Raw genomic sequence first — 27,154 nt, 5'->3', positions numbered from 1 at the left:
AAGAAACCCCCTTGATCATGGTGAATGACGTTTTTCAAGATATTATTGAAGGTGGTGTGCTAATAATTTGTTGAGAATTTGCATCTGTGTTCATCAGGAATATTGACCTGCTTTTATTTTGTTTTGTTTTGTTTGCTTTAATGTCTTTGGTTTTGTTATAAAGGAAAACATTTTTTTAATCTTGGAATTATTTGGAAAATTAAGTTGTTTTACAGTTTTTGGAATAGTTTGAGCAGAATCAGTATTAACTCTTCTTTAAATTATGTGTGCAATTCACTTGTGAATACATCTGGTCCTTATGTTGTATGTCAAGAGTTTTTGGATGCCAATTCAATATTATTACTCAGAATTGGACTGTTCAGATTTTCTGTTTCTTTGTGATTCAGTTTTGGAATATTATATGTTTCTAGGAATTTATCCATTTGTTTTGGTTGTCTAGTCTGTTGGTGTCTATTTTTTCACAGTGGCATAATTATAATCCTTTATATGTCTCTGGTGTTGGTTTTGATTTCTCCTCTTTCATTTCTGATACCATTTATTTGGGTTCTTTCTTTTCTTTCTTTCTTTCTTTCTTTCTTTCTTTCTTTCTTTCTATAAGTGTATCTAAAGGTTTATCAATTTTGTTTATTTTTTCAAATGACCCAGCTCTTGGTTTCAGTGATATTTTCTATTTTTGTCTCATTTTATTTATTTTCATTCTCATCTTTATTATTCTCTTCCTTCTACTAACTTTGTATTTTGTTTCTTCTTCCTTTTCTAGTTCATTTAGGTGAAGTGTTGATTGTTTATTATGTATTTCTTGATCTTGATGCAGGCATCTATAATATTGAATTTTCCTCTTAGAACTCTTTGCTGAATCCCAAAGTTTGTGAGAAGTTGTATTTTTATTTTCATTTGTCTCCATGTATGTTCTCATTTCCTCTGATTTCTTAGATTACCCATTTCTTGATTAAGAACATATTGTTTAGCCTCCTCATGCTTGTGTCTGTGTGTGTGTGTGTGTGTGTGTGTGTGTGTTTTCCAGTTGTTTTCTTGTAAGTAATTTTTAGTTTCTTACTGTTTTGGTTCAAAACATTCTTCTCCTGATTGCAATTTTCTTAAATTTATTGAGTTTTTGTTTGTTTGCTTGTTTGCTTTGTTTTGTTTTGTTTTGCTTTTGTCCTAATGTGATCTATTCTGGAGAATGTTCCTTGTGCACTTGTAAAGAATGTGTATTGTTATGTTTGAATAGGATATTATGTATAAATGTGTTAAGTTCATCTGGTTTAATTTGTCAGTCAAAGATATTGTTCCCTTATGGATTTTCTGCCCTGCTGGTCTCTCCATTGAGATTAGTGGGGTACTAAAGTCCTTTACTATTATTGGATTACTGTCAATTTCTTTTTTTTATGTTTGATAATATCTGGTTTGTGTATTTAGGTGCTCTAGTATTGAATGCACTGATAATTACAATTGCTATATTCTCTTTTTGGATTCATTGTTTATCTTTAGATAGTGTCTTTCTTTTTCACTTCCTAGAATCTTTGTTTTTAAACCTATTTTGTATAAGTACATCTAACTCACATTTTTCTTCACTTACATTTGCATGGCAAATACTTTTCCATCCCCTCACTTTAATCTTTATATGTCTTTATGTCTAAAGTAAGTCTCCTTCAGGCAACATATGCATGGGTCTTTTTTTTTTAATCCATTCTATCATACAACATCTTACATTGAAGCATTTTGAACAGTATATTTTAAATAATTATTGATAGGTACATTATTGTCATTTTATTTGTTTTCTTAGCTTTTTTCATCTTTCTCAGTTTATTTCCTCCCTTGTTCTCTTTTCTTGTGATTCGTTACTTTACTTAATGGGATTCTTGGCTTTTTCTTTATATTTTTGTAATATCTAGTATAAGTTTTTGGTTAATGGTTACCATGAGGTTCATACATAAGATCGTAAGTATATAACATTTTAACATAAGTTCACGTTCAATTAAATTCAAATACATTTTATTTTTTTTTATTTTTTTTTTTTAATTTTTTTTTCAACGTTTATTTATTTTTGGGACAGAGATAGACAGAGCATGAACGGGGGAGGGGCAGAGAGAGAGGGAGACACAGCATCGGAAACAGGCTCCAGGCTCTGAGCCATCAGCCCAGAGCCCGACGCGGGGCTCGAACTCACGGACCGCGAGATCGTGACCTGGCTGAAGTCGGACGCTTAACCGACTGCGCCACCCAGGCGCCCCTCAAATACATTTTAAATGAACTTCATTTATCTTCTCACTCTCCATTTTATGTATCTATCTATATCTATATGTGCATCTGCATCTAAATCTACATCAACATCTACATTTATATATATCTATATCTATCTATCTCTATCATCTATCATCAATCTATTGATATCTGTCTATATCATCTATATCACCTATCTCTATTATCTCTATATCTATGTATCTATGTACCTATGTATCTATTTATCTATCTATATCATCTATCTATATAGTCATATTTTACATCCTTTTATGTTGTGAGTCCCCTTATCAAATTTTTTAGATATAATTGATTTTAATAGTTTTGTTTTTTAACCATTATGCTGACTTTTTACATGTCTACTCTACTAACTTTACTGTATTTTGCTTTTACTCGCGATTTTTTTTTTTTTTCCTTTCATAAATGTCTTCCTTCTCATTATGGTCTACTCGTTTTCACTTAAAAGTCCTTTTAACACTTCTTGTAAGGCCTGTTTAATGGCTATAACCTCTTTTAACTTTTCTTTTTCTAGGAAAGTCTTTATCTCTCTTTGAATTCTGAATGATAGCCTTGCCATCTACACTGTTCTTGGTTGTAGTTTTTATTTATTTTTTTCTTTTCAAAACTCTGAATACAGTAGGTCACTCCCTTTTGCTCTACATGTTTAGGCTAAAAAAAATCAGCTCATGGACTTATTGGGATTTTCCTTTTTAGTAACTACTTGCTCCAATATTTCTGCATTTATGTATGTATGTATGTATGTATGCATGCATGTATGTATGAATGTATGTATTTAGTACAAAGGGGGATGAGACAAAGCGGGAGAGGGAGGCAATCTCAGTCAGGCTCCACCCTCAGCATGGAGCTCTATATAGGGTTGATCTCACCAACCTGGGATCATAACCTGAGTCAAAATCAAGAGTCAGACACTAACACACTGAGCCACCCAGGCACCCCTCTTTTTTTGCTTTTAAAATTATCTCTTCATATTTAGTCTTCCATATTTTAATTATTAAGTGTCATGGTGTGAACCTCATTGGATGTCTCTGAGCTTTGGTACCTGGATGTCTGTTTCCTTCATCAAGTTAGTGAATTTTTCCACTATTATTTCTTCAAGTAAGTTTTCTGCCTCCTTTCTCTTTTCTCTTTCTGGAAACCATATGATGTAAACACTTATTCACTTGATGTTATCTCATAGATCCTTTAGTTTACCCTCATTTTTATTTATTTTTCTTTTTGCTTTTCTTCTTGGGTGCTTTCCATGACCCTGTCTTCAAGATCACTGGTCTAGTCTCCTGTATTCTCTAAGCTAATGTTGATTCCCTTTAGCACAATTTTATTATACTCACTGTATTCTTCAACTCTGATTTTTATATTTTCCTACATATGTTAAAATTCTCACTGAGTTCATTTACTCTCCACACCTGTGAGCATATTTTGAAACATTACTTTGAACTCTTCATTAGGTATATGATTACCTTCATTTCATTCTGTTTTCTTGACATTTTTTCTACTTCTTTCATTTGGAACATATTCTCATTTTGCTCATTTAGTGTGTGTGTGTGTGTGTGTGTGTGTGTGTGTCTTTCTATGAATTAGGCAAAACAGCTCATTTTCCTGAACTTGAAGAAATGATCATGTGTATAGTTATCCTCTGTGTAGACTGTTTTTAGTGTCTAGTGGCTAGATGGCTGGAACTGTGGTTTCCACGGGCCCTGGAGCAGAGTGCTCAATATACTCTGGCTGCCATAAAGGTGTAGCCAAATATTAAGTGGGATCTGGCTGTGGTAATACTGGGGATCACCACACTCAGGGGTCTCTGGCAGGGCTCCGTATCTGAGGTGGGTTCTGGCCAGGTGTTCCCTGGACATTTTGTGGCAGGCCTTTGCCTGGTAAGATGTTTGGAGTCAGACTGATGCAGTCCTGGAGCGTTCCACTGTGTTTTGCACCTGTGATATCATGGTGATTCAGCTGGAGCTGTACTGAGTGTAGACCCAGTGTGCCCTGGTGTATACTGCACTGGCTCATCATTAGTGTAGTGGCTGGCTGGTGTGGACTAGGTCTGTGGATCACTAAGGAGTTAGCCAGCTAAAGGTTCTGGACTCTATTCCTATCCATACTATTAATATGGAGGGAAAATATAACCTGTGTTTTAATGAAGACCCTTTGACCAAGGGTGAGTTTCATTAGCTCCCCTGCCATTTGGTAGAGTTCTAGGGCTGGATCCTTTATATTTTAGTTGCTCCTTTCTTTTAACTTTTTTAAAAAAAAATAGTTATTTGGAATGCAGGGTTATATTAGTTTCACATGCACAATATAGTAATTCAACACTTGCATATAACACCAGTGCTCATCAAAACTACTCTCCTTAGTTTCCATCATCTATTTAATCCATTGCCTCACCCACCTCTCCTCTGGCAACCATCAGTTGGTTCTCCATTGTTAAACATCTTTTACTTGATTTTCCCCTCTCAATTTCTTTATTTTTCCTCGTTGAGCATTTGTTCTGTTTCTAAAACCCAAATATGAGAGAAATCATATGGTATTAGTCATTCTCTGACTCACTTATTTTTCCTAGCATAATATTCTCTAGATTCATCCATATTATTGCAAATGAAAGATTTAATTATTTTATATCGCTGAGTTATATTCCATTGTGTATGTGTATATATGTGTGTGTGTGTATGTATATACATATATATATAATTGCAGTTATGTGTATATCTATTTTATTACAGATGCATATATATAATTGTAGTTATTGTGTGTATATATTTTGTTACATATCTGTATATATATACATAATGTAGTTATTTTGTATATAGGTATTTTGTTACATATATATATATATATATATATATCCATCCATCACTTGACAGAAGTGGGCTGTTTACACTATTTCACTATTGTAGATAATGCTGCTACAAAGATCAGGGTACATATAGCCCAGAATTAGTACTTTTGTATCTTTAGGTAAATACCAAGTAGTGCAAATATTCAATCATAGGGTAGTTCTATTTTTAACTTTTTGAAGAACCTCAATACTATTTTCCAGGGTGACTCACCAGTTTGTATACCCACCAACAGTGCGTGAGCAATTGCCTTTTCGACATCCTATGAACAAATGCTATTTCCTGTGTTGTTAATTGTAGCCATTTTGGCAGTTGTGAGGTGATATCTTATGGTAGTTTCCATTTGTATTTTTCTGATGCTGACTAATGTTGAGCGTCTTTCCTTGTCTTTGTTCATCTTAATGTTTCCTTTGTAAAAATATCTATTCATTTCTTCTGCCTATGCTATGATTGGATTATTCATTTTTGGGGTGTTGAGTTTGTAAGTTCTCTATATATTTTGGATAATAACTCTTTTCTCACCTGTGCCAGTTGTAAATATCTTCTCCCATTCCATAGCTTGCCTTTTAGTTTTGGTGTTTCCTTCCCTTTGCAGAAGGTTTTTATTTTGATGAAGCCCCAGTACTTTATTTATTTATTTATTTTTTTACTTTTGTTATCCTTGCCTCAAGACAGATATCAAGAAAGAAGTTACTATGACCAATGTCAAACTACTGCCTATGTTATACTCTAGGATTTGTATGGTTTCAGGTCTCACATTTAGGTCTTTATTCTTATTGCAATTTACTTCTCTGAATGGTGTAAGAAAGTGATCCAGTTTCATTCTTTGCCATGTAGCTGTCCAGTTTCTTCACACGATTTTTTGAAGAGACTTTCTTTTACTAGTGGTAATCCTTTCCTGCTTTGTCAAAGTTTAATTGACCACATACTTGTGAGCTCATTTCTGGGTTTTCTGTTAAGATCCATTGATCACTGTGTCTACTTTTGTGCCACTAACATACTGTTCTGACCATTACAGCTTTGTAATATAACTTAATATGGAATTATAATTCTCCCAGCTTTACTCTTCTTTTGCATGATCGCTTTTTCTCGTCGAGGTCTTTGTAGTTCCCTACAAATTTTAAGATTGTTTTTTGCAACTCTGTGAAAAATGCTGTTAGTATTTTGATAAGGATTACCTTAAATGTGTAGATCACTTTTGGTAATATAGACATTTAACAATATTTGTTCTTCCTATCCATGCACAAGGAATGTCTTTCCATTCCTTTGTGTCCTCTTCAATTTCTTTCATGAGTGTTTTATACTTTTCAGAAAACAGGTTTTTCACCTCTTAGGTTAGGTTATTTGTATATATGTTATTGTATTTGGTGCAATTTTAAATGGGATTGGTTATTTAAATTGTCCTTTCTGCAGTGATTTATACAAATGTAACAGGTTTCTATATGTTGATATTGTATCCTTCAGATTAACAGAATTTGTATATCAGTTCTAGTAGTTTTTTGAGTTAGTATTTCTGGTTTCATATGTGGAGCATCATGTTATCTGCAAATACTGAAAGTTTGAGTTGTTCCTTATGCTGATTTAAATGTCTTTTTCTCTTTATTTTGTCTGATTGCAATAGCCAAGACTCCCAGTACTATGTTAAATAACAGTTATGAGAATGGTCAGCACTGTCTTTCTTTCCTGACCATAAAGTAAAAGTTCTCAATTTGCCCCACTGAGGATATTTGCTGTGAATTTTACCTTATGACTTTCATTATTTTGAGATGTGTTCCCTCCAAACATACTTTTCAACGCTTTTTTTTTTAATCATGAATACTCTACCTTGTCAAATGCTCTTTCTGCATCTATTGAAATGGTCATATGATTCCTATTCTTTCTTTTCTTTTTTTTTTTTTAATGTGGTATATCATGTTGACATGTTCATGAATATTGAACCTCCCTTACAACTGGGAATAAATTTGACTTGATCATATGAATGAGTTTTTTAAAGGTGTGTGTGTGTGTGTGTGTGTGTGTCAGTTTGCTAGTATTTTATTGAGAATTTTTGCATCCATGTTCATCAGTGATATTGGACTGTAGTTTAATTTTCAGTGAATACTTTATTCAGTTTTGGTATCATGGCAAAGCTGGCCCCTTAGAATGAATTTGGAAGTTTTCCTTCCTTTTCTATTTTTTTGTGAAAAATTTGAGAATAACAGTTATTAACTCTTCTTTAAGTTTTTGATAGAATTTGCCTATGAATATAAATGGCCCTAGATATTTGTTCATTGGGAGTTTTTTTGATTACTGATTCAATTTATTTTTGGTTACTGCTTTGAACAAGGTTTCTATTTCTTCCAATTTCAGTTCTGCTAATTTATATGTTTCCTTTCTACTCAAAGTTCTGTGGAAAGATTTGACCCTAGTATATGGGTCTTCCCTTGTATGTTAAGGACTACTTTTGTCAGTGTATATTGCAAATTTAATTACAATATGACTTGGTGTTGGCCTGCTTTTGTTGCTTTGATTGGAGTTCTCTCTGCCTCCTGGATCAGGATGTCTGTTCCCTTCCCCAGATTAGGCAGTTGTTTAGATATTATTTCTTCAAATAAATTTTCTGCCCCCTTATTTTTCTTTTTCTCTCTGAGACCCCAATAATATAAATGTTATTACGTTTGATGTAGTCACTGAGTTCCCTAAGTTTATTCTCCTGTTCCATAATTCTTTGCTCTCTCATTTGTTCAGCTTCTTTATTTTCCATATTTTTTCTATGGAAAAATAGTCACTAATTTGTCACTCTGCTTCTTGCATCCTTCTCTTTATTTCATCAAGCCTGTTTCCAACCTTGTTTATACATTTTTAATTTCTTAATTATTCTTTTCTCACTCTTTTATATCTATGGTAAGTTTCTCTCAGATGTCTTCTATTCTTTTCTCAAGCCTAGTGAGTATCTTTATGAATGTTGTTTTAAATTCTCCATCAGGTATGTTTATTTGTTTGGCTTAGATTTCTGATCACGGCCTTATCTTATTTTTTCATTTGAGGCACAGTCATCCACCCTTCCATTCTGTCTAATTACCTGCCCTCTACAGCATGTCAGAAAAGCTGGTTATGTCTCCTGCACCTGAAAATAATGACTTTATGAAGAACAGACTGTGTATTATCTAGGACCTGGCATTTCATGAAGTTTCTTGTATGAGTGCTGTATGTATTCTGCTATAGTGCTTTAGATGATATAACTTTTAGACCAGTCATTTTAGGAGGCTCCCCTTGCCTTCTGTGGGCAGTGTTTGAGGTGAGACTCTGGTCTACTTCTCAAATGAGACCTGACACTACCTCAATAAGAACAAAAGATTTTCAGAACTCTCTGGTTGGGAGATGTGGTGTGGGTAGGGTTTATGCTCCACATGGGGGTGGAGCCTACTGCACTAGGACTGAGGCAAGTTTGAGTGAGAAGGGTAATCCCATCATAGTGCAGGGGTGTGGCACTTGGTGTAAACAAGTTAGGAAGACAATTTTGATGCTAACCTGCTTTGTACACTTGGCTCTGTATTTATCCTTAAGGGTGGGTGAAAGAATATAAAGCATTATATTTGACAGCCCCTTGGATCTATAGATAGTCACAGAAACTCCTATGTGATTTGGTGGCATTCTAGGGCTCTTCTCTATTCTAGTTGGTCTTTTTAAACTATGGCTTTTTTTTATGTGCTACAGAATGTCCAGGGCTGGCATGGGTCAGGAGTCTGGGGCTCACTGAGGCAAGCCACTTATGCTTCTTAAACTATGTCCCTGTATGCAGTATTAAAGTCAATGGTGTGGGACAAACAGTGGTGCTACCAGCCCCTCCCACACAGAGAGAGTTCTACCAGTTCCCCCACCATTTGGCAGGATTCTAGGGCTGGTTCCATTATATTCTAGTTACCTCTTTAAACTACAGGAATATTTTGTGCCCTAGGGCAGACAAATCTGCTCATAGTTCCTTAGTACTATCTTATTTCACTAAAATTTACAGCACTGGGGGCAAGATTACGTTTATTTCCATATCTCTATATATCTTGCCCTTTTCTATCTTTTTGTTATGTAGAAACTGTCCAGTAAGCCATAACCTCTTTTTTTCAGGAGGAATTACTCTGTAAATTCAGTGTGTAGATTTGGTGTATCGGTGGTAGAGAAGAGTTCAGAGTCCTACTACATCACCATTTTCCAAACAGATCCACAATACATTTTTTTTTGCTATTTTCATTTTATATTATTTTTTTAATACAGATATTAGCCTGAGCTAACTCCAGGGAAAAAACAATTAAATAGTCATATAATTTATTGTTGGTAATATATATTTAAAATTTGTTCAATTAATTACTTTTCTTAAAACAGATTACTTTGGGTCTCTGTACATATTTCTGAATGTTAAAACCAAATTAAACTTGTAACTGTGTACTATAGGTTGTAAGAGTGACTTACCAATGATCTGCTACACTCATACTAAAGGATACACATTTATTCATTTATTTTGGATGCATTTATTAAGAAATACTATGCATCAGGATGGTTGTACATTAAGAACATGACAGGCACATTACAGGTGTGATTTCAGTACTTTTGTGGGAAGAAAATGTGTTTTAATCATTTTGCCAAAAAAAATTACTTAGTGTCTTGGTGCTCAGTGCATGTGTACTTTTGATCAAGGTATTGATATTTAAAGACAATATGAACCAACAGTCTTAGAATCATGTATTTGATGAATGTTAACCTTTCTCTGGCACAAATCTTACCCTCTAAAAAATTGGCATCAGCAGTTGTGAAAGTGAAAGTAGCATTTAAAAGCTGTTTTCTAAACAGTGAGCAAAATGACAGAGTTGCCAACCCTAAGCTCTCATTCCCATACAGAAACATCAAAACAAAGTCTCAGAATTGATCATAACCAATTTGTCAGAATTCTGAACAAAAATAAAAAATTTACAACAAGTAAGCAGAAACTAAATTAATGAAGTGACCATTCAAATGGTAGGGGAGTTTTGTGTCAATTTTAGTTGCTTTTGATTTACCCTGTCTCTGTTGCATTAAGGGTCTTCATTAGGAAATTGCAGGAATCTGCATTAAAAGTCTGGACCCATTTCCCTGAGTTGACAGAGAGAAGGGCAGATAATTCATAAATTATTACATATATCTATTCCAATCTGTGTGGATGTTACTTGACAGACTGATGTAAGATGTTTATCTTGGTTTTGCCTATCTCAGAATTGAGAGTTAAAGAGCACTTAGCATTTCTCCAAAACACTACAAGCTGAACTAGCAATTCTTAGAGGACTGAACAAAACATGGTAGTCAAACCAAACAATAGACTGCCTAAGATAAACTCTGGGAAGTTTCTTAGGGAAGCCAGGGCATTCACAAACAGCCTCATGCATGTCCAAAGTAAGCCTCATTCGGAAAAAGTCTTACAAAAATACAATTTTTTTTTATCATGGGTTTTCTTCAGGCTCAGTAAAACTCTGAGTGTTAATGGAGAGCCATGAACAAAACCAATCAGCAAACACTAGGGGAGACATTTGCCTTTCTTTTTTGTTTGTTTCTTTGCTTTTTTTTTTTTTTATTTAATACATTTTTAGTTCCTGAAATTCAAGTAAATATATTTCTAAACAACTAGCTGAATACAAGTTAAAGAACATGGACTTCATTGGCCATACATGATTATGTATGATCTTTGTAAAGATAACTTTGGAAAGTAACTAAACAACAACTTCAACAAAATATTCTTGAAGAAGAGCTATGACTTACCAAAAAAGGACTCTAAAGCAAGTTTTATTTTTTTTTATTTTTTTTTATTTTTTTTTTTATGAAATTTATTGACAAATTGGTTTCCATACAACACCCAGTGCTCATCCCAAAAGGTGCCCTCCTCAATACCCATCACCCACCCTCCCCTCCCTCCCACCCCCCATCAACCCTCAGTTTGTTCTCAGTTTTTAACAGTCTCTTATGCTTTGTACTGATGCATAGGGGCACTTGTACCCCAATGTTCATAGCAGCACTCTCAACAATAGCCAAATTATGGAAAGAGCCTAAATGTCCATCAACTGATGAATGGATAAAGAAATTGTGGTATATATACACAATGGAGTACTATGTGGCAATGAGAAAAAATGAAATATGGCCCTTTGTAGCAACGTGGATGGAACTGGAGAGTGTAATGCTAAGTGAAATAAGCCATCTAAAGCAAGTTTTAAAATATAATCAAGTAGCTAAAGAACACTATGGAAAGAAAGAAGGAAAGAAAGAAAGAAAGAAAGATAAAGAATGAAAGAAAAGAAAAAAAAGAAAAGAAGGAATGGTGGAAGGAAGGAAGGAGGGAAAGAAGGAAGGAAGGAGAGAAGGAAGGAAGGAAGGAAGGAAAGGATGGAGGGACGGAAAGGATGGGGGCACCTGGGTGGCTCAGTCGGTTGGGTGTCCGACTTCAGGTCAGGTCATGATCTCAAGGCTCTGAGTTCAAGTCCCTCGTCAGGCTCTGTGCTGACAGCTCAGAGCCTGGAGTATTTTTGGATTCTGTGTCTCCCTCACTTTCTGCCTCTCCTCCACTTGTGCTCTGTCTCTCACTATCTCAAAACGTAAATAAACAAAAAAATATTAAAGAAAGGGAAAGAATTAGAGGAAGGAAGTAGGGAAGGAAGGAAGGAGGGAAGAACAAAGGAAACCAGGAAAACTAAATGGACAAAATAAAATTTTAATAAAAATACAAAAATATAAAAAATCAAACAAAACTTGTGGAGCTATAAAATTCAATAAATAAAATTTAAAATTTACTAGAGGGGTTCAAATGCATTTTGAATACATGTTCTAAATAATTAGTGATGATTGTAAATGTTAAATCTGAAAAGCAAAAAAATATATAGAAAAATTAACAGTCTAAGGGACTTGTGGAACACTGTAATGGTAAATTTTGTGTCTCAACTTGAATAAGTTAAATGATGTCAAAATAACTGATAAAGCATTTCTGGATTTGTCTGTAGGAGTGTTTATGAAAGTTATTTACATTTAAATTAATACAGTAAGTAAAGAAGATAATCTTCACCAATATAGGTAGTCATCATCCTATCCATTGATGCCCAGAATAGAACAAAAAGGGTGAATAACAGAGAATTAACTCTGTTCTTGAAGTGGGACATCCATTTCCTACTGTTGGATATTGACGCACTTGAGTTTCAGGCCTTTGGACTCAGACCAGAATTTACACCATTGGCCTGCTCAACTATTAGTCCTTCAGACTCAGATTGAGACTTATGTGATTGGATGTCATGCTTGTTAGGCCACTAGATTTTGACTGGAACTACACAATGGGGTTTTCTGGGTCTCCAGCCTAAAAGTGGCCAATTTGGGATTTCTCAACCTCCAGAAATGTGTGAGCTAAGCCTACATTATTAAATTTCTTTTCCTTTCTCTCTTCCTCTTTCTTTCTCTCTTTCTCCCTACCAGTAGATTAGATAGATAGATAGATAGAGATATGTATATGATCTATCACCTATAAGTTTTATACCATTATTGGTTCTGTTTCCAGGAGAACATGGACTAATACAGAATTTGTTACTAAGAGTGGATCTAGAGAAACATCATTTTAAGGATGGGTTGGTTCTGATTAGATTTGAAGATACTAGTGACTTAAGGCACCTCAGTGGCTCAGTCTTTTAAGCTTCTGCTCTTGATTTTGACTTAGGGTCATGATTCTCCCAGTTATGGGCTTGAGTCCTGTGTCAAGCTATGTGCTGACACTAAAGAGACTGTTTAGGATTCTCTCCCTCTCTCTGCACCTTCCCCTGCTCGCTGGCTCTTTCTCCCTCTAAAAATATAAACTTAAAAATATATTAATGACTCTATTTCCAGTAGTAAAGAGAGCACAGATAGTTCATGTTTTTGACTGTTTATAGAAATATGCCAAATATCTGCTTTGGATATTCCTAATCAACCACTTATAAGAAACAAGTAGTTGCATGACTGCATATGATATTTTTCATTTTTTTAAACTAAAAATGTAATGATATTGCTTGGTTACTCCTATTTCCACTAGGCAAAGTGATGCAAGAAAAAGATGAACTCAGGGACTACAGTTTTCAGCTCAAGTGTGACATAAATAATCTAAGAACTTCTATGTGTGCCTTGAAGAAGTCCCTTACTTCTTGTAGTTGCATGGTTAAAATTGCTTAAAACCAAACACAGAACCTCAGCCTGTGACTAGGAGAATTGAAACATAAGTTAAACTCCCAGTACTGAATGTCATCTACTCTTTTTTGAAATTTTTAAAAAAATGTTTTTAATGTTTACTTCTGAGAGAGACAGAGAGAGAGAGTGCAAGCAGGGGAGAGACAGAGAGAGAGGGAGACACAGAATCTGAAACAGGCTCCAGGCCTGAGCTGCCATCACAGAGCCTGATGCGGGGCTTCAAATCACGAACTGTGAGATCATGACCACAGGTGGAGTTGGATGCTTAACCAGCTAAGCCACCCAGGCTCCCCTAAATGTTATCCACTCTTAAAGTGACAACACTGGTGAAGGAGAATGGAATTTTATATGTTGAGGTGGGTATGGGGAGACCCTGGTGAACCTGGGAACATGTGGCCCCTAAATTCTGATTTTTTTTTAACCAATGGAAGAAACTTACCTACCTCCATGAAAATTTCCCTCCTCAGTTCTAGTAGATTTGACCTCCCAGCCCACAGAAGTGTCCTGCATAACCTCAGTAGCAGCGGCATCCTTACCCACACTGGCCTCTGAGTCCACCTCCACCTGATGGAGGTTAACTCTGTATTGCCTAAAATTAATAATGGTTTCCTCTGAGGAAATTGCCTTACAAGATAATGCTGATTGTCACAAGACTTACAGCACCTTTTTGCTTCTATATTTCTAATTAGACTTGAGTCACAGCAGAATCCTAAATGTGGTATTAAAGTGTAACCCATGTGGAGGTGTGATACAATCTAAAGGAGTGTAACTTAGAAACTTAAGTTTTCTTTTTTTTTTTATTTTTAAAAAAATTTTTTTTTCAACGTTTATTTTTGGGACAGAGAGAGACAGAGCATGAATGGGGGAGGGGCAGAGAGAGAGGGAGACACAGAATCGGAAACAGGCTCCAGGCTCTGAGCCGTCAGCCCAGAGCCCGACGCCGGGCTCGAACTCACGGACCGCGAGATCGTGACCTGGCTGAAGTCGGACGCTTAACCGACTGCGCCACCCAGGCGCCCCAGAAACTTAAGTTTTCCAATTAATACAAGTAATAATGCATGTAATGTGAGTGGGAATGGATATTAAGTGTATGGAATAATTGTAGAAGGGACATAAATTTGGATCAGGTAAACTTTATTGGTATGAAGTCTGCATTTTATTAATGTTGCAACTCAAGTGGTCAGAAAGCACTTTGTTTGGATGAAACACTGAACAACAAATGTAAGTGAACTGGGTATACCAGACATTATTTTCTTTAATGTGAAGGAAGGAATTTGAAGATTTAGGTAGATTAGAAAGTTAGAATGAATTTGTTTTTTAAGACCAGTCACCCATGCTAGGAGGGTCTAAATGACATACCTCACATCATAACTGTGAGGAATAAATTTATGAGACGAGCCTCATTAAGAACATCCTTGAAGTGTACTGTGATCACTCATCTTTCTGGGTCAGAATTCACAGTGGTAAATTCAGTCACTTACTTGAAAATTTTAAATGCAGTGGGAGGAATTAGACCCCAAGGTGGTAAGGGTTAGGTGGAGGCACTCAACCTCCAAAGGCACAGGGGGTGGGACTACTGTAATGGACAGCAGAGTCAAAGCAGCATTTTTAGGAGTCTGACTCATGCAGACTTATGCAGTTGACTAAACACGGTGGTTTTAGAAGTAAAATAGATAGGAAGTCTGCTAAATTTTTGCTTGATTTGTACAAGCAGAAAAGTTCTAAGTCAGGTAAACAGAAGCCTAACTTAAATCATAAAAAAACATAGTCACAGTCATTCAATCATTTTCTGATTTGAGCCAATTTATAGATCAAAGTCCTTAAGTAATGGCAATTTGTGTTTCTTTGAGAATTAACTCCACCATATTATTGAAAATTGATACTCAAACTTTCTCACAGACTTTCCCCAAGGGTTCTAAGACTTTTACCAGAGTAAATGTACATTGCAGTAAGGGAAATAGACAATTTGAGATGACTACACACTATATCTGAACCTACACTAATTCTAGGAGACCAAAAATGTCACTGTGTCTCACCAGAGTAGAGACAAAACAGCTTCCACAATAATATAGACCTAGTTCAGGGTCCCACACGAAACGAGCAGACTATTGAATCTGTAAATGAGAGAAAATAACACACCCAACTGGGGAAAATATTGCCTACCAAATCCAATGCTGCCCAATGAATGGTGTGCCTCATTCTTGGTTGTAGGAAGGTCCAGATGCAACAACTTATCATGTACCTTGGAAAGAATATCTCAACATGTCCCAAACCACTGCACCCTTAGAAGTTTCTAGACAAGCCCTGAATTTTAGTCTGAAATGTTTCCACCCCCTTTTTTACTGATAAGTATAGAATAGTTGTTACAATTTATCACTAGGTCCAATCAGCATGTCATCAATATTATGGAACAGTGTGATATCTCAACGAAGGGCAAGGTAGTAAATAAACTTTAAATGCTCAAGTAGAACACCAAGTAGGTTGCAATATTCACAGGACCAGGAGAACTTTATCCTGAAGAATGTGTCTGCTCTGAATCAGCATTCAATCAATGGTGCTGATTATCTTAATTCACAAATCTTGAAATCAAAGCAGAGCCAATGGAGTGGCATCATTCACAGTTACCTACAGTGAACCATAAACAAAATTTTAATTTTTTTCCCATGACTTTATGTTCTGTTGGCCTAGCAGACTTTGTTCCAGAGGGAGGAATGTTCCATTGGGATATACAACAATAATTCCAACCGAACTGGAAGTTGAGAGTGCCACCTGGCCACATAGGAATCCTTATGTGTCTGAGCCAACAGGCAGAAAAAAGTTACAGTGTTGGTTGGGGTGACTGATCTTCATTACAAGTGTAAATTGGACGGTGACTCAATAAGCATGCCTTAATCCACTTTGAAAGTTTGAAGTCATATTTAGACTTTTTAAACATCACTTGGAAAATTTAGAAATATGTAAAAACTCAACAATACAAAACAATTTAGTAAAAATTATGATAGAAATTAGAAAATATAGATGAATGAAAGTGAAAAAGAACACAACATAACAAAGTTTACGGAATACAGTGAAGAAAGTGGCCATAGAGAAAACTATAGTTGTAAACAACACAGTTCTAAATTAACATCCTTAGTAAATAAAATTAGACGTGAGGAAGTAGAAGATTAAAAAAAAAGAGCAATTTAAATGAAAAGCTGAGAGAAGAAAAGGAAACAATATAGAATAGAAAAAAAAATAAATTGTCACTTTATAGTGCCTTTTATAAAGTCAAAAAAGTTTAAAAGCATTTGACTAGACTGGAAAGAAAAATAGAAGAAAAGAGAACACAAACAAAGCATAAATGAAAGGGGACAGTACTAGGATCTGTGAATAAATCCGAGTTACAATGAGAATATTATGAACAATTGCTTACCAAAAATTGCATAATCAAGACATATTGAACAAATCTCTAGAAACACAAAAATTATCAAAACTGACTCAAAATAATCTACCATATCACAACAGACCTATAAAAAGTAACAAAATTGAATACGTAAACGTAAGTCTTTCAAAATAAGAATTTTCAGGGCAATATGACTTTAGTGGTGAATTGTATAAAAATTTAAAGAATTAAAAACCATGCTTCACAGCACTTCCAAGGAATAGAAGAGTCCAGAACTCTCCATAAATCGTTTTATGAGGCAAGCATTACCCTGATACCAAAGCCTGATTGATAGAAAGAAAGAAAGAAAGAAAGAAAGAAAGAAAAAAAGAGGATACAGACTAATATCCTTACGAGTATTTAACAAAATGCAACCAAACTGAATCTAAAAGCATCTTAAACAGCATATGAAAAGATTCATGCACTATAACCAAGTGGAATTTTCCCGGGAATACAAGAGTGTTTCAATATAAGAAAATCAAATAATGTAATTGGCCATAGTAGTGAATTAAAGGTAGAAGCCTACATGATAATCTCAAGTGACACAGAAAAGACATTTAAAAAAAATCTATCACTCTTTCTTATTAAAAGCATTAATAAATATAGGAATATAAGGAAATTACCTCAACATAAGAAAGGGAAGGTTTTCAAAATCCACAAGTTTGCACTATATGAAAAGGGAAAAACTGAAAGCTTTCTTCCTCAAGTCAGGAACAAGAACAATTTGCCAGTTTTACCACGTCTATTCAACACATTGTACTGAAAGTTCTATCCAGAGCAACTGGAAAAGAAAAATACATAAAAGATATTCATATTGGAAAATAAAAATTGAAACAAAATCTATTCACAGATGACATCATCCTCTATGTTGAAATCAAACAACCCACAAGAAAGTTAATAGAAATAATGAATCAATTTATCAAATTCATAGGGTAGAAAATCAACATACAAAAATTAGTTATATATTTATAGACCTGAAAAAAATCAGAAAAAAATATATAAAAGTCAGTTCTGTTTACAATAGTGTCTAGAAAATTAAGCAAGGAGAAAATGAATTAAACAAGGATGTAAAAAATTGCACACTAAAAACTACAGACCATTTATGAAAGAAATTAAAGACTTAAAATGGAAAGAAATCACGAATTCATAAAAATGCAAATTTAGTATGATTAAGATGCCAATATTACTTAAGTGATCAGCAGACTTAATGCAATCACTATCAAAACTCCAAGCTCACTTCTTACAGTGGGGAAACTGGTATACAAATTTTTATGGATCACAAGAGGCCATGGATAGCAACAACAAAAAAAATCTTGAAATTGAAGAACAAAGAGGGATCATAATTTCTCATTTCAAAACTTACTGCAAAGCTACAGTAATCAAAAAGGTGTGGTTATTGAATAAATATCTATCTATCTGTCTAACTTCTATCTATCTATCTTTCATCTCTTTATCATGTATATCATATCTGTATCAATGAAATAGAATTGAGAGTCTATAAGTAAACCTACACCTTTATTGCAAATTGAATTTTCACAAAAGCTCAAAGTCCATTCTATGTGTAAATATTGTCCCTTTAACAAGTGTTTCTGGAATAACTGCATTTCCACATGCAAAAGAATGAAGTTGGATCTCTGCTTCATATATATAGAAAAACTAACTCAAAATATATCAGTGAAATAAAGATTAATAAAAAAGTATAGAATAGATAACATGGGCAAGTCATGACCTTGTACTCTTAAACAGGACACCAAAAGCACAAACACCAAAGGGGGAAACAAAACACATAAATTGAACTTCACTGACTTCTTTAATTAACTTTTTAGAGATTTTATTTTTAAGGAATCTCTACACCCAATGTGGGGCTCAAACATATAACTGCACAATCAAGCTGCCTGCTCCACAGACTAAGCCAGCAAGGTGCTCAGAACTTCATTGACATTTGAAACTACTTTGTATCAAAGGACATTACCAAGAGAGATAAAAGACAAATTACCGAATGGGAGAAAATATTTGGAAAATATATATCAAATAAGGGTTTTATCTCAAGAGCACATAAAGAACTTTACAAATTCAACAACAAAACAAACAACCCTAATTTGAAAATAGAAAAAAAAATACATATTTTTCTAAAGAAGATATAAAATGGCAAAGAAGTACATGAAAAGAAGCTCAACACTATTAGTCATTAGGGAAATGAAAACCAAAACCACAATGAGATACCACTTCACACCTTTTAGGAGGGCTATATTATTTTTAAAAGTGAAAATAACAAGTGTTGGGAAGAATATGGAGAAATTACAACCCTTGGACATTGCTGGTGGGAATTTCAAATGCTGCAGCCATCGTGGAAAACTTTTGGCAGTTCCTCAAAAAAACTATAAATATAATTACCATATGATCAAGCAATTCCATTCCTAGTAACATACCTCCAAATAATTAAAAACAAGGAGTTGAAGAGTTTCTTTATGCCAATATTCATCGTGGCATTATGTATAGCAGCCAAAATATAGAAACAACACAAATGTTCATCATTACATGAATGGGCAAATTAACTATATTACATAAAATAGTGAAATATTATTCATTATTCATAGCAAGGGATGATATTGTGATATATAGTCCAACATGAATGAGCCTTGAAAACATTATACCAAGTAAAATAAGCCTGACACAAAAAGGGAAATATTGCATGATTAACTGATATTAAATAACTAGACTAATCAGATTTTATAGAAACAGACATAGAGTTAAAGGGAGTTGGAAGTTTGAGACAGTGGGAGGTTACTGATTAATGTAGATATTCTGTGCAGTGTGATAAAAATATTTCAGAAATAGTGGTGATATTTGCACAACAGTGGAATGTACTACTGCCAAAGATTATACACTTAATAATAATTAAGAAGTCAGATGGTATCTTATAATTATATTTATCTATCATGTATCTATCTTCCTATCTATCTATCCTACATATAGTCTTATATATTTATATAATTTACATATGGTGTGTGTGTGTATATATATATATATATATATTCACAATATTTAAAATAATAAGGTATTTTTCTCTATAATGATTGCATTGCAGTTAGAAATAATTAACCCCAGGCTATTGATTTAAAGTCTTTTAGGGGTGCCTGGGTGGCTCGGTTAAGTATCCGACTCAGGCTCAGGTCATGATCTCACCGTTTGTGAGTTCGAGCCCACATCGGACTCTGTGCTGACAGCTCGGAGCCTGGAGCCTGCTTAGGATTCTGTCTCCCTCTCTCTCTGCTCATGCTCTGTCTCTCTCTGTCTCTCAGAAATAAATGGTAAAAAAAATAGTCTTTTAAAGTTTTACCTTTATTTCCCATTTTATTAATCCTGTATTCTACTATTTTAGGTTTAAAATATAGGTATATATGTACACACACACACGCACACACAAACTTCATGATGCTTTTAAACAGTGGAAGGAAACTCTCTAAAAACCTGAATGTCAAATTGGATTAATAGAGTATCCTCTTGTGAGCCAAAAGAGAAGCTCAACCACACCATAGATGAGTTCTACTAATAAATTCATTTTTGTCTGTTTTTCTTTTTCTTTTTCTTTTTCCTTTTAGGTTCACTCAAGAAGAAGCATGGTGAGTTGGTTTACTTCTAACTCAGAGCAGTTCAAGCATTTGTTTACAGGACAGGGTCACAAATTCAAGTTGTGCCTGACCAACATGAATCCAAAGAAAAGATTGTAGGAATTGTGTATGCAAGGCAAGTTGCCACGGGACTAATCTTATCCATGTTAAAAAAGAGAGCCCAGGATGAGAACTTAAGTAAGGGCTATTTAACTGTTTAATAAATATGAACATTGTTCTAACAACATCCCTAAGGAGGAGCTGTGATTTGTCAGTTTCAGAGAACTAGGGCAGAAACAATGTACTGTTATGTTCATTAAGTTATTTCTAAGGACCAGCTAAAGTAAATGTTCTCAAAACCAAGAATCGATCAGAATGCCATGGAGAGCACATAATTCTGGGACACATCCCTTAATTTTTTATTCAATATTTCTGCGTTAGGCTCAAGTATTGTCATTTCTAACAAGGTCCCATATGAGAAATGCCAATGCTGTGCAGCCAGGAGCCACACCATGAAGAATGTGGCTGTATCAAAATTTACTTGATAATTTACAAAACTATTAAGAACCATTAACATTAGAATTTAAATTTTATTTATAATTACCTGATGGGCTAAAACAATACAAAGTATTAATGCACAAGAAACAGATCAAATCCAGGAAAAAGACATGGAGCTTCCCAGGCTACATGGAAATTGATGCCATTTAACTTTTGGTATTACAATTTGAGAATAAGTGGTAAGATATCTAGGAGTAAACCAAGCCTTGTTTCTAAGGTAAGTAGCATTCTTCTGCTTTGGTTAAGAAATCACAATATCGAGGTGCCTGAGTGGCTCAGTTGTTTAAGCATCTGACTTCGGCTTAGGTCATGATATCATGGTTCATGAGTTCGACTTTGACTCAGGTTATGATCTCATGGTTCATGACTTCCAGCCCCAAGTCGAGCTCTGTGCTGATAGCTTGGAGCCTGCAACCTGCTTCGGATTCTGTGTCTCCCTCTCTATTTGCGCCTCTTCTCTCCCTCTCTCTCTCAAAAATAAATAAACATTAAGAAATTAAAGAAATCACAATATCAATTAAAAAAGTTATTAAGTACTGAAAAGTGTTGAATCATTAGGAAAGACCAGAGCACTTTTGAAAACTGAAATTACACTCTCTTTGTCACTTTGGACTGGGACAGATGCATGTACTTGCATTTAGTTACAATGAGTGCAATACTGTAAGATGTAGATATTGAACATTATTCCTAGTCCTATTCCCAGGACACAGTCTAGCTGAATGAGTCTAGGCCCTTGGGGAGACAGGCCCCTGGAGCTGAAAAGATAATGTGAATCTGGGGTAGTCAGAGATTGAAGACAAGTAGTACCTATTCCTATTGCAGGAATTTTGAATTGTGAGTTCTGGGCTTAATCATATACACAGGTATCTTGGGAAGTAGGAGATTTTAGACACAGTAAGTTTAAGTGCCATCTCTGGAGACAGCTTTCCATATAGAAAGAAAATACTGTTGTTGTTTTTTTTTTTTTTGTAATGTACTTTTTAAATTGAATTTAGCCTATATTATTGAATTTTTCAGGTGTACACCATATTTATTTGACATTTCTATGCTTTGCTCAATATTCACCACAATAAGTATAGTCACCATCTGTCACCATACACTATTATACCATTACTGACTATATTCTTTAGGTTGAACGTTTCATTTTTGTGACTTATTTATTTTATAAGTAGATGTTTGCATTCTTAATCCTTTTTATTGTGCCCTTGTCCACACCCACCACCTGTGTGGCAACAATTTATGGTTTGTGTTTAACAGTTTGCCTTTTCCTTGTTTCCTTGTTTCCTCGTTTTTTGTTTTGTTTTGTTTTTGTTTTTTGTTTTGAATTTTTAGATTCCACATAGAGTGAAATTATATGGTACATGTCTGTCTGACTTATTTCATTTATCATAATACCCTCTTGAACAATGCATGTTTTGGAAAATAGCATGATCTCATTATTTTTTTAAAGCTAAGTAACATTATATATGTTGCCACCACACCAGGTCCCTAAAGTTTGGATTTTAAAACTTAGCTGGCTTGGCCAGGATAGAAACAAAGCACAATGTGCTTCTCCAGTCAGGCAGGAAAACCAGAAACAGACAGTGTAAAAACAGCAGTCTCAAAAAAACTATCACACAAAAGGGGAAATTATCTGCTCTTCTGGGAGAGCTTCCCTGACTGCAGACAGCAGAAACTACCCATTCTGGGGACAATGGAGTTGGAGTGATAATTTTCCTCCTCTGTCCTGCAGCATAAACTAACTTCATTAAACAGCACAGTGACAACATTGGCTGTTTCAGTTGCTTACACCCAGCCCCACTGTCCAGCATTCTACTGGTACTACTTTTCTCTGGCAAGTGTGTCAAAGGACTAGCAAAGCAGGTCCCCTCCAGAGGACCAGCAGAATCCTTCTTATGCACCACCTCTACCAATCATAGAGTTCTGCAAAGATTCATGTATAAGGGGAAGTATAAGGGGAATAGACTCACATCCTTATTAACAAGTAGATTAGAGTACACCTATTTAAAATTTGACAATTTCTGGCCAAGGTCCATACATTCCCCACAGCTGGCAGGAGAAACTCAAGAGGACTAACTTGAGGAATAGAGCATGCATAACAGCAGCAGAGTGCCACACCACAGATACATTTTGAAGCATGGGTCTCTGGACATGATTTGACCTGCTCTTCATAAAGCCATTACTCTCAGGAGCACAAAACATAACAGACGTACCTAACACAGAAGAAAAGAGACTTAGACAAAATGTCAAGACAGACCAACTCATTCCCCCCAAAAAGTACAACAAAATGTCACAGCCAGTGATCCACTTGAAACAGATATAGGTAATATACATGATTTGCAATTTGAAGCAACAATTATAAGAATACTACCTATGCTTGAGAAAAGCATAGAAGACACCAGGGAGCCTATTACCCCAAATAGAAAAGATCTTAAAACCAATCATGCTGAAATGAAACATGCAATAATGGAGATTCAAAACTGACTGGATTCAATGACTACAAGAATGAAAGAAGCAGAGGAAGGAAGAGGTGACAAAGGGGATAGATTTATGGAAAATAAAGAAGCTGATCAAAAGAGAGAAGGAAAATTTTGAACCATGAATGTAGACATATGCAATCAGTGATTTCATTAAATGTAATGACATTCTTACAATAGCAATCCCAGAAGAAGAGAGAGAAAAGGTGGCAGATGGTTTATTTGAGACAATTACAGTTGAAGACTTTCCAATCTGGGGAAGGAAATAGACTTCCAAATTCAGGACACATATATAACTTCCATCAAAATGAACAAAAGCAGGTAAAAATCAAGACATATTGTGTCTAAATTTGCAAAATACAAAGATAAAAAAATCTTAAAAGCAACAAGACAAAAGAAGTCACTAACTCATAAAGGTAGACCAATAAGGTTAGCAGCAGTTTTCTCCACACACACTTGGCAGGCCAGAAAAGGGTTCCATGATATATTCAATGTGCTGAATGGGAAAAATCTGCAGTCAGTAGTAAGGTATCCAGCAAGGCTATCATTCAGAACAGGAGAGATAAAGAGTTTCACAGATAAACAAAAAACAAATAGAGTACTCTCAACCAGTCCTGCAAGAATTATGAAAGGGGACTCTTTCAATGGGAAGACGACTAGAAAGACACAGAGAGTATCTCTCAAAATAATTACAAAACAATCACTACAACAGCACTAAGACCATTGATTATGATATATCGATAATTATTCTGAAAAAAAATTACACCGTAAATTGAATAAATGATCTAATCAAAAAACAGTGTGTCAAAATGGATATGTAAGAGAAAAAGACACACTTATGCTGACTACAACAGACTCATTTTAGACCTCAAGACACAAGCAAACTGAAAGTGAGGGGATGCAGAAACATTTACAATGCAAATAGATGTCAAAAGAAAGCTTTACTGGCAATATTTATAACAGACATACTACATTTTAAAAATTTTTTTATCTTTCTCTGTAAACCATACAGAGAAAGACAGATACCATATGGTTTCACTCTCATGTGGATCCTGAGAAACTTAACAGGAACCCATGGGGGAGGGGAAGGAAAAAAAAAAAAAGAGGTTAGAGTGGGAGAGAGCCAAAGCATAAGAGAATGTTAAAAACTGAGAACAAACTGAGGGTTGATGGGGGGTGGGAGGGAGGGGAGGGTGGGTGATGGGTATTGAGGAGGGCACCTTTTGGGATGAGCACTGGGTGTTGTATGGAAACCAATTTGTCAATAAATTTCATATATATATAAAAAAATTAACATTTATTTATTTTTTGAGAGACAGACAGACAGAGCATGAGCGGGGGAGGGGCAGAGAGAGACAGAGACAGAGACAGAGAATCCGAAGCAGGCTCCAGGCTCCGAGCTGTCAGCGCAGAGCCTGAGGCGGGGCTGGAACTCACAAACCATGAGATCGTGACCTGAGCTGAAGTTGGATGTCCAACCGACTGAGCCACCCAGGCACCCCCAGACATACTACATTTTAAACTGAAGACTATAATATGAGATAAAGAAGGACGTTGTATCATAATGAAGGAGGCTATCCAACAAGAAAATCTAACAATTGTAAATATTTATGCACCCAAAAGGAAAGCACTGCAATTTATAAAACAATTAATAACAAACATAAAGGAACTAATTGGTAATAATAAAATAATAGGAGAGGAATTTAACATTCACTTGCAGCAATGGAAAGATAATATGAGCAGAGCATCAACAAGGAAACAATGGCTTTGAATGACACCCTGAGCCAAATGGGCTTAACATACATAGTCAAAACATTTCTTCCTAAACTATCAGATTACCATGTTTTTTCAAGTGCACATGGGATATTTTCCAGAATAGATCACATACTTTGTCACAAATCAGGCCTCAACAAGTGCAAAAAACTTTCAGATCATAACATATATGTTTTCTGACCACAATGTCATGAAATTTGAAATCGACCACAAGAAAAAAAAAATGGAAACATCAAAAATACATGGAAGTTAAAGGACATCTTACTCAGGAATGGATGGATCAACCAGGGAATTAAAGAAGAAATAAAAAAAAAATACACAGAAACAAATGATAATGAAAACAAGATGGCCCAAGACCTTTGGGATGAAGCATAAGCTGTAGAAAAAGGGAAATATAGAGTAATAGAGGCCTCCTTCAAGAAGTAAGAAAAATCTCAAATACAAAAACTAAGCTTACACCTGAAAGAGCTATGTAAACAACAACAAACAAAGCCTCAAACCAGCAGAATAAGAGAATTAAGACAGATTAGAGCAGAAATTTATGATAGACACAATAATGAGGAAAAAAAGAACAGGCGAATGGGAAAAGGATCTGGTTGAAAAAACTAATAACATTTATAAACTCCTAGCCAGATTTATCAAAAAGAAAGAGAAAGGACCTCAATAAATAAAATCACAAATAAAGGAGGAGAGATCACAACAAACACTACATTAATACAATTATAAGAGAATGTCATGAAACATCATATGTCAAGAAACTGGGCAACTTGGTATAAATGTACAAACTCCTAGAAACATATAAACTACCAAAGTTAAATGGAAAGAAATTGAAAACTTGAACAGACCAATAACCACCACCAACAACAAAAATGGAATCATTAATCAAAAATCCCCCAACAAAAAAGTTCAGGGCAAGAGTCTTCACAAGTGAATTTCAACAAAAATGTACAGAAGACTTAATATCTATTTTTCTAAAAATGTTCCAAAAAATAGAAATGGAAAGAAAACTTCCAAACTCATTCTATGAGGCCAGCATTATTGTGATTCCAAAACCAGATAAAAATCCCACAAACAGGGAAAATTAAAGGCCAATATCCCTCAAGTAGAAAATTGAATCTAAGGTACATTAATAGAATTATTCACCATGATCAAGTGGGATTTATTCCTGGGCTGCAAGCGTGGTTCAATATTTGCAAAATCAATCAACATGATACACCACGTTAACAAAATAAAGAATAGGGACAATACATTCCTCTAAATGGATGCAGAAAAAGAATTTAACAAAGTACAGCATCAAATATTTTAAAAAAACATAAACCTCAATAAAGTAGAGATAGAGGGAACATGCTGCAACATCATAAAGGCCATAAGGAAAAGGCACACAGCTAATATCATCTGATATGGAGAAAAACTGAGAGGTTTTCCTCCATGATACAGGAGCATGACAGTGATACCCACTCTCAGCAGTTATTAAAAATACTACTGGAAATTCTAGCCTGAGATATCAGATGACAAAAAGACATATAAAGCATCAAAATTGGCAACAAAGAAGTCAAATACTCACTATTTGCAGACAACATGATACTGAATATAGAAAATTGTCAAAATGTCTATACTACCAAAAAAATTGCCATATTTAATGCAAACCCTAACAAAATACACCAGCATTTTTCAGAGATGGAATATTTCTAAGAACTTATGGAACTGCAGAAGACCTGGAATAGCAAAAACAACCTTGAAAATGAAAAGAAAAGCTGGAGACATCATAATTCCAGACTTCAAGTTATATTACAAAGTTGTAATGATCAAGACAATATGATACTGGCACTACAACAGACCCATACATCAATGGAAAAGAATACAAAACCCAGAAATGGACCCACAACTATATGGGCAACTTATCTTTGACAAAACAGGAAAGAATATCCAATGTGAAGAAGACAGTCTCTTGTACAAATGATGTTGGGAAAACTTGAAAGCAAGAGGCTAAAGAAGGAAAAGGACCACTCTGAATACCATACACAAAAG

The 27,154-nt window shown here is 34.9% G+C and overlaps 1 protein-coding gene across 4 annotated transcripts in view; it reads left to right on the top strand.

The window, feature by feature from the left end:
• Positions 1–27,154, top strand: part of LOC115513564 (butyrophilin subfamily 1 member A1-like) — an 85,785-nt gene that overhangs the window by 28,849 nt on the left and 29,782 nt on the right. For all 4 annotated transcript variants that reach the window (XM_030314828.1, XM_030314811.1, XM_030314820.1 and 1 more), the window contains exon 5: positions 20,310–20,330. In XM_030314828.1, coding sequence (XP_030170688.1) covers positions 20,310–20,330 — 21 coding nt within the window. The remainder of the gene's footprint in view (positions 1–20,309; positions 20,331–27,154) is intronic.

Source organism: Lynx canadensis, chromosome A1 (genome assembly GCF_007474595.2).
Source record: "Lynx canadensis isolate LIC74 chromosome A1, mLynCan4.pri.v2, whole genome shotgun sequence".
Taxonomy (NCBI): domain Eukaryota; kingdom Metazoa; phylum Chordata; class Mammalia; order Carnivora; family Felidae; genus Lynx; species Lynx canadensis.
Note: the sequence above shows the minus strand (reverse complement) of the source record. Positions and strands in the feature narration are given on the sequence as shown.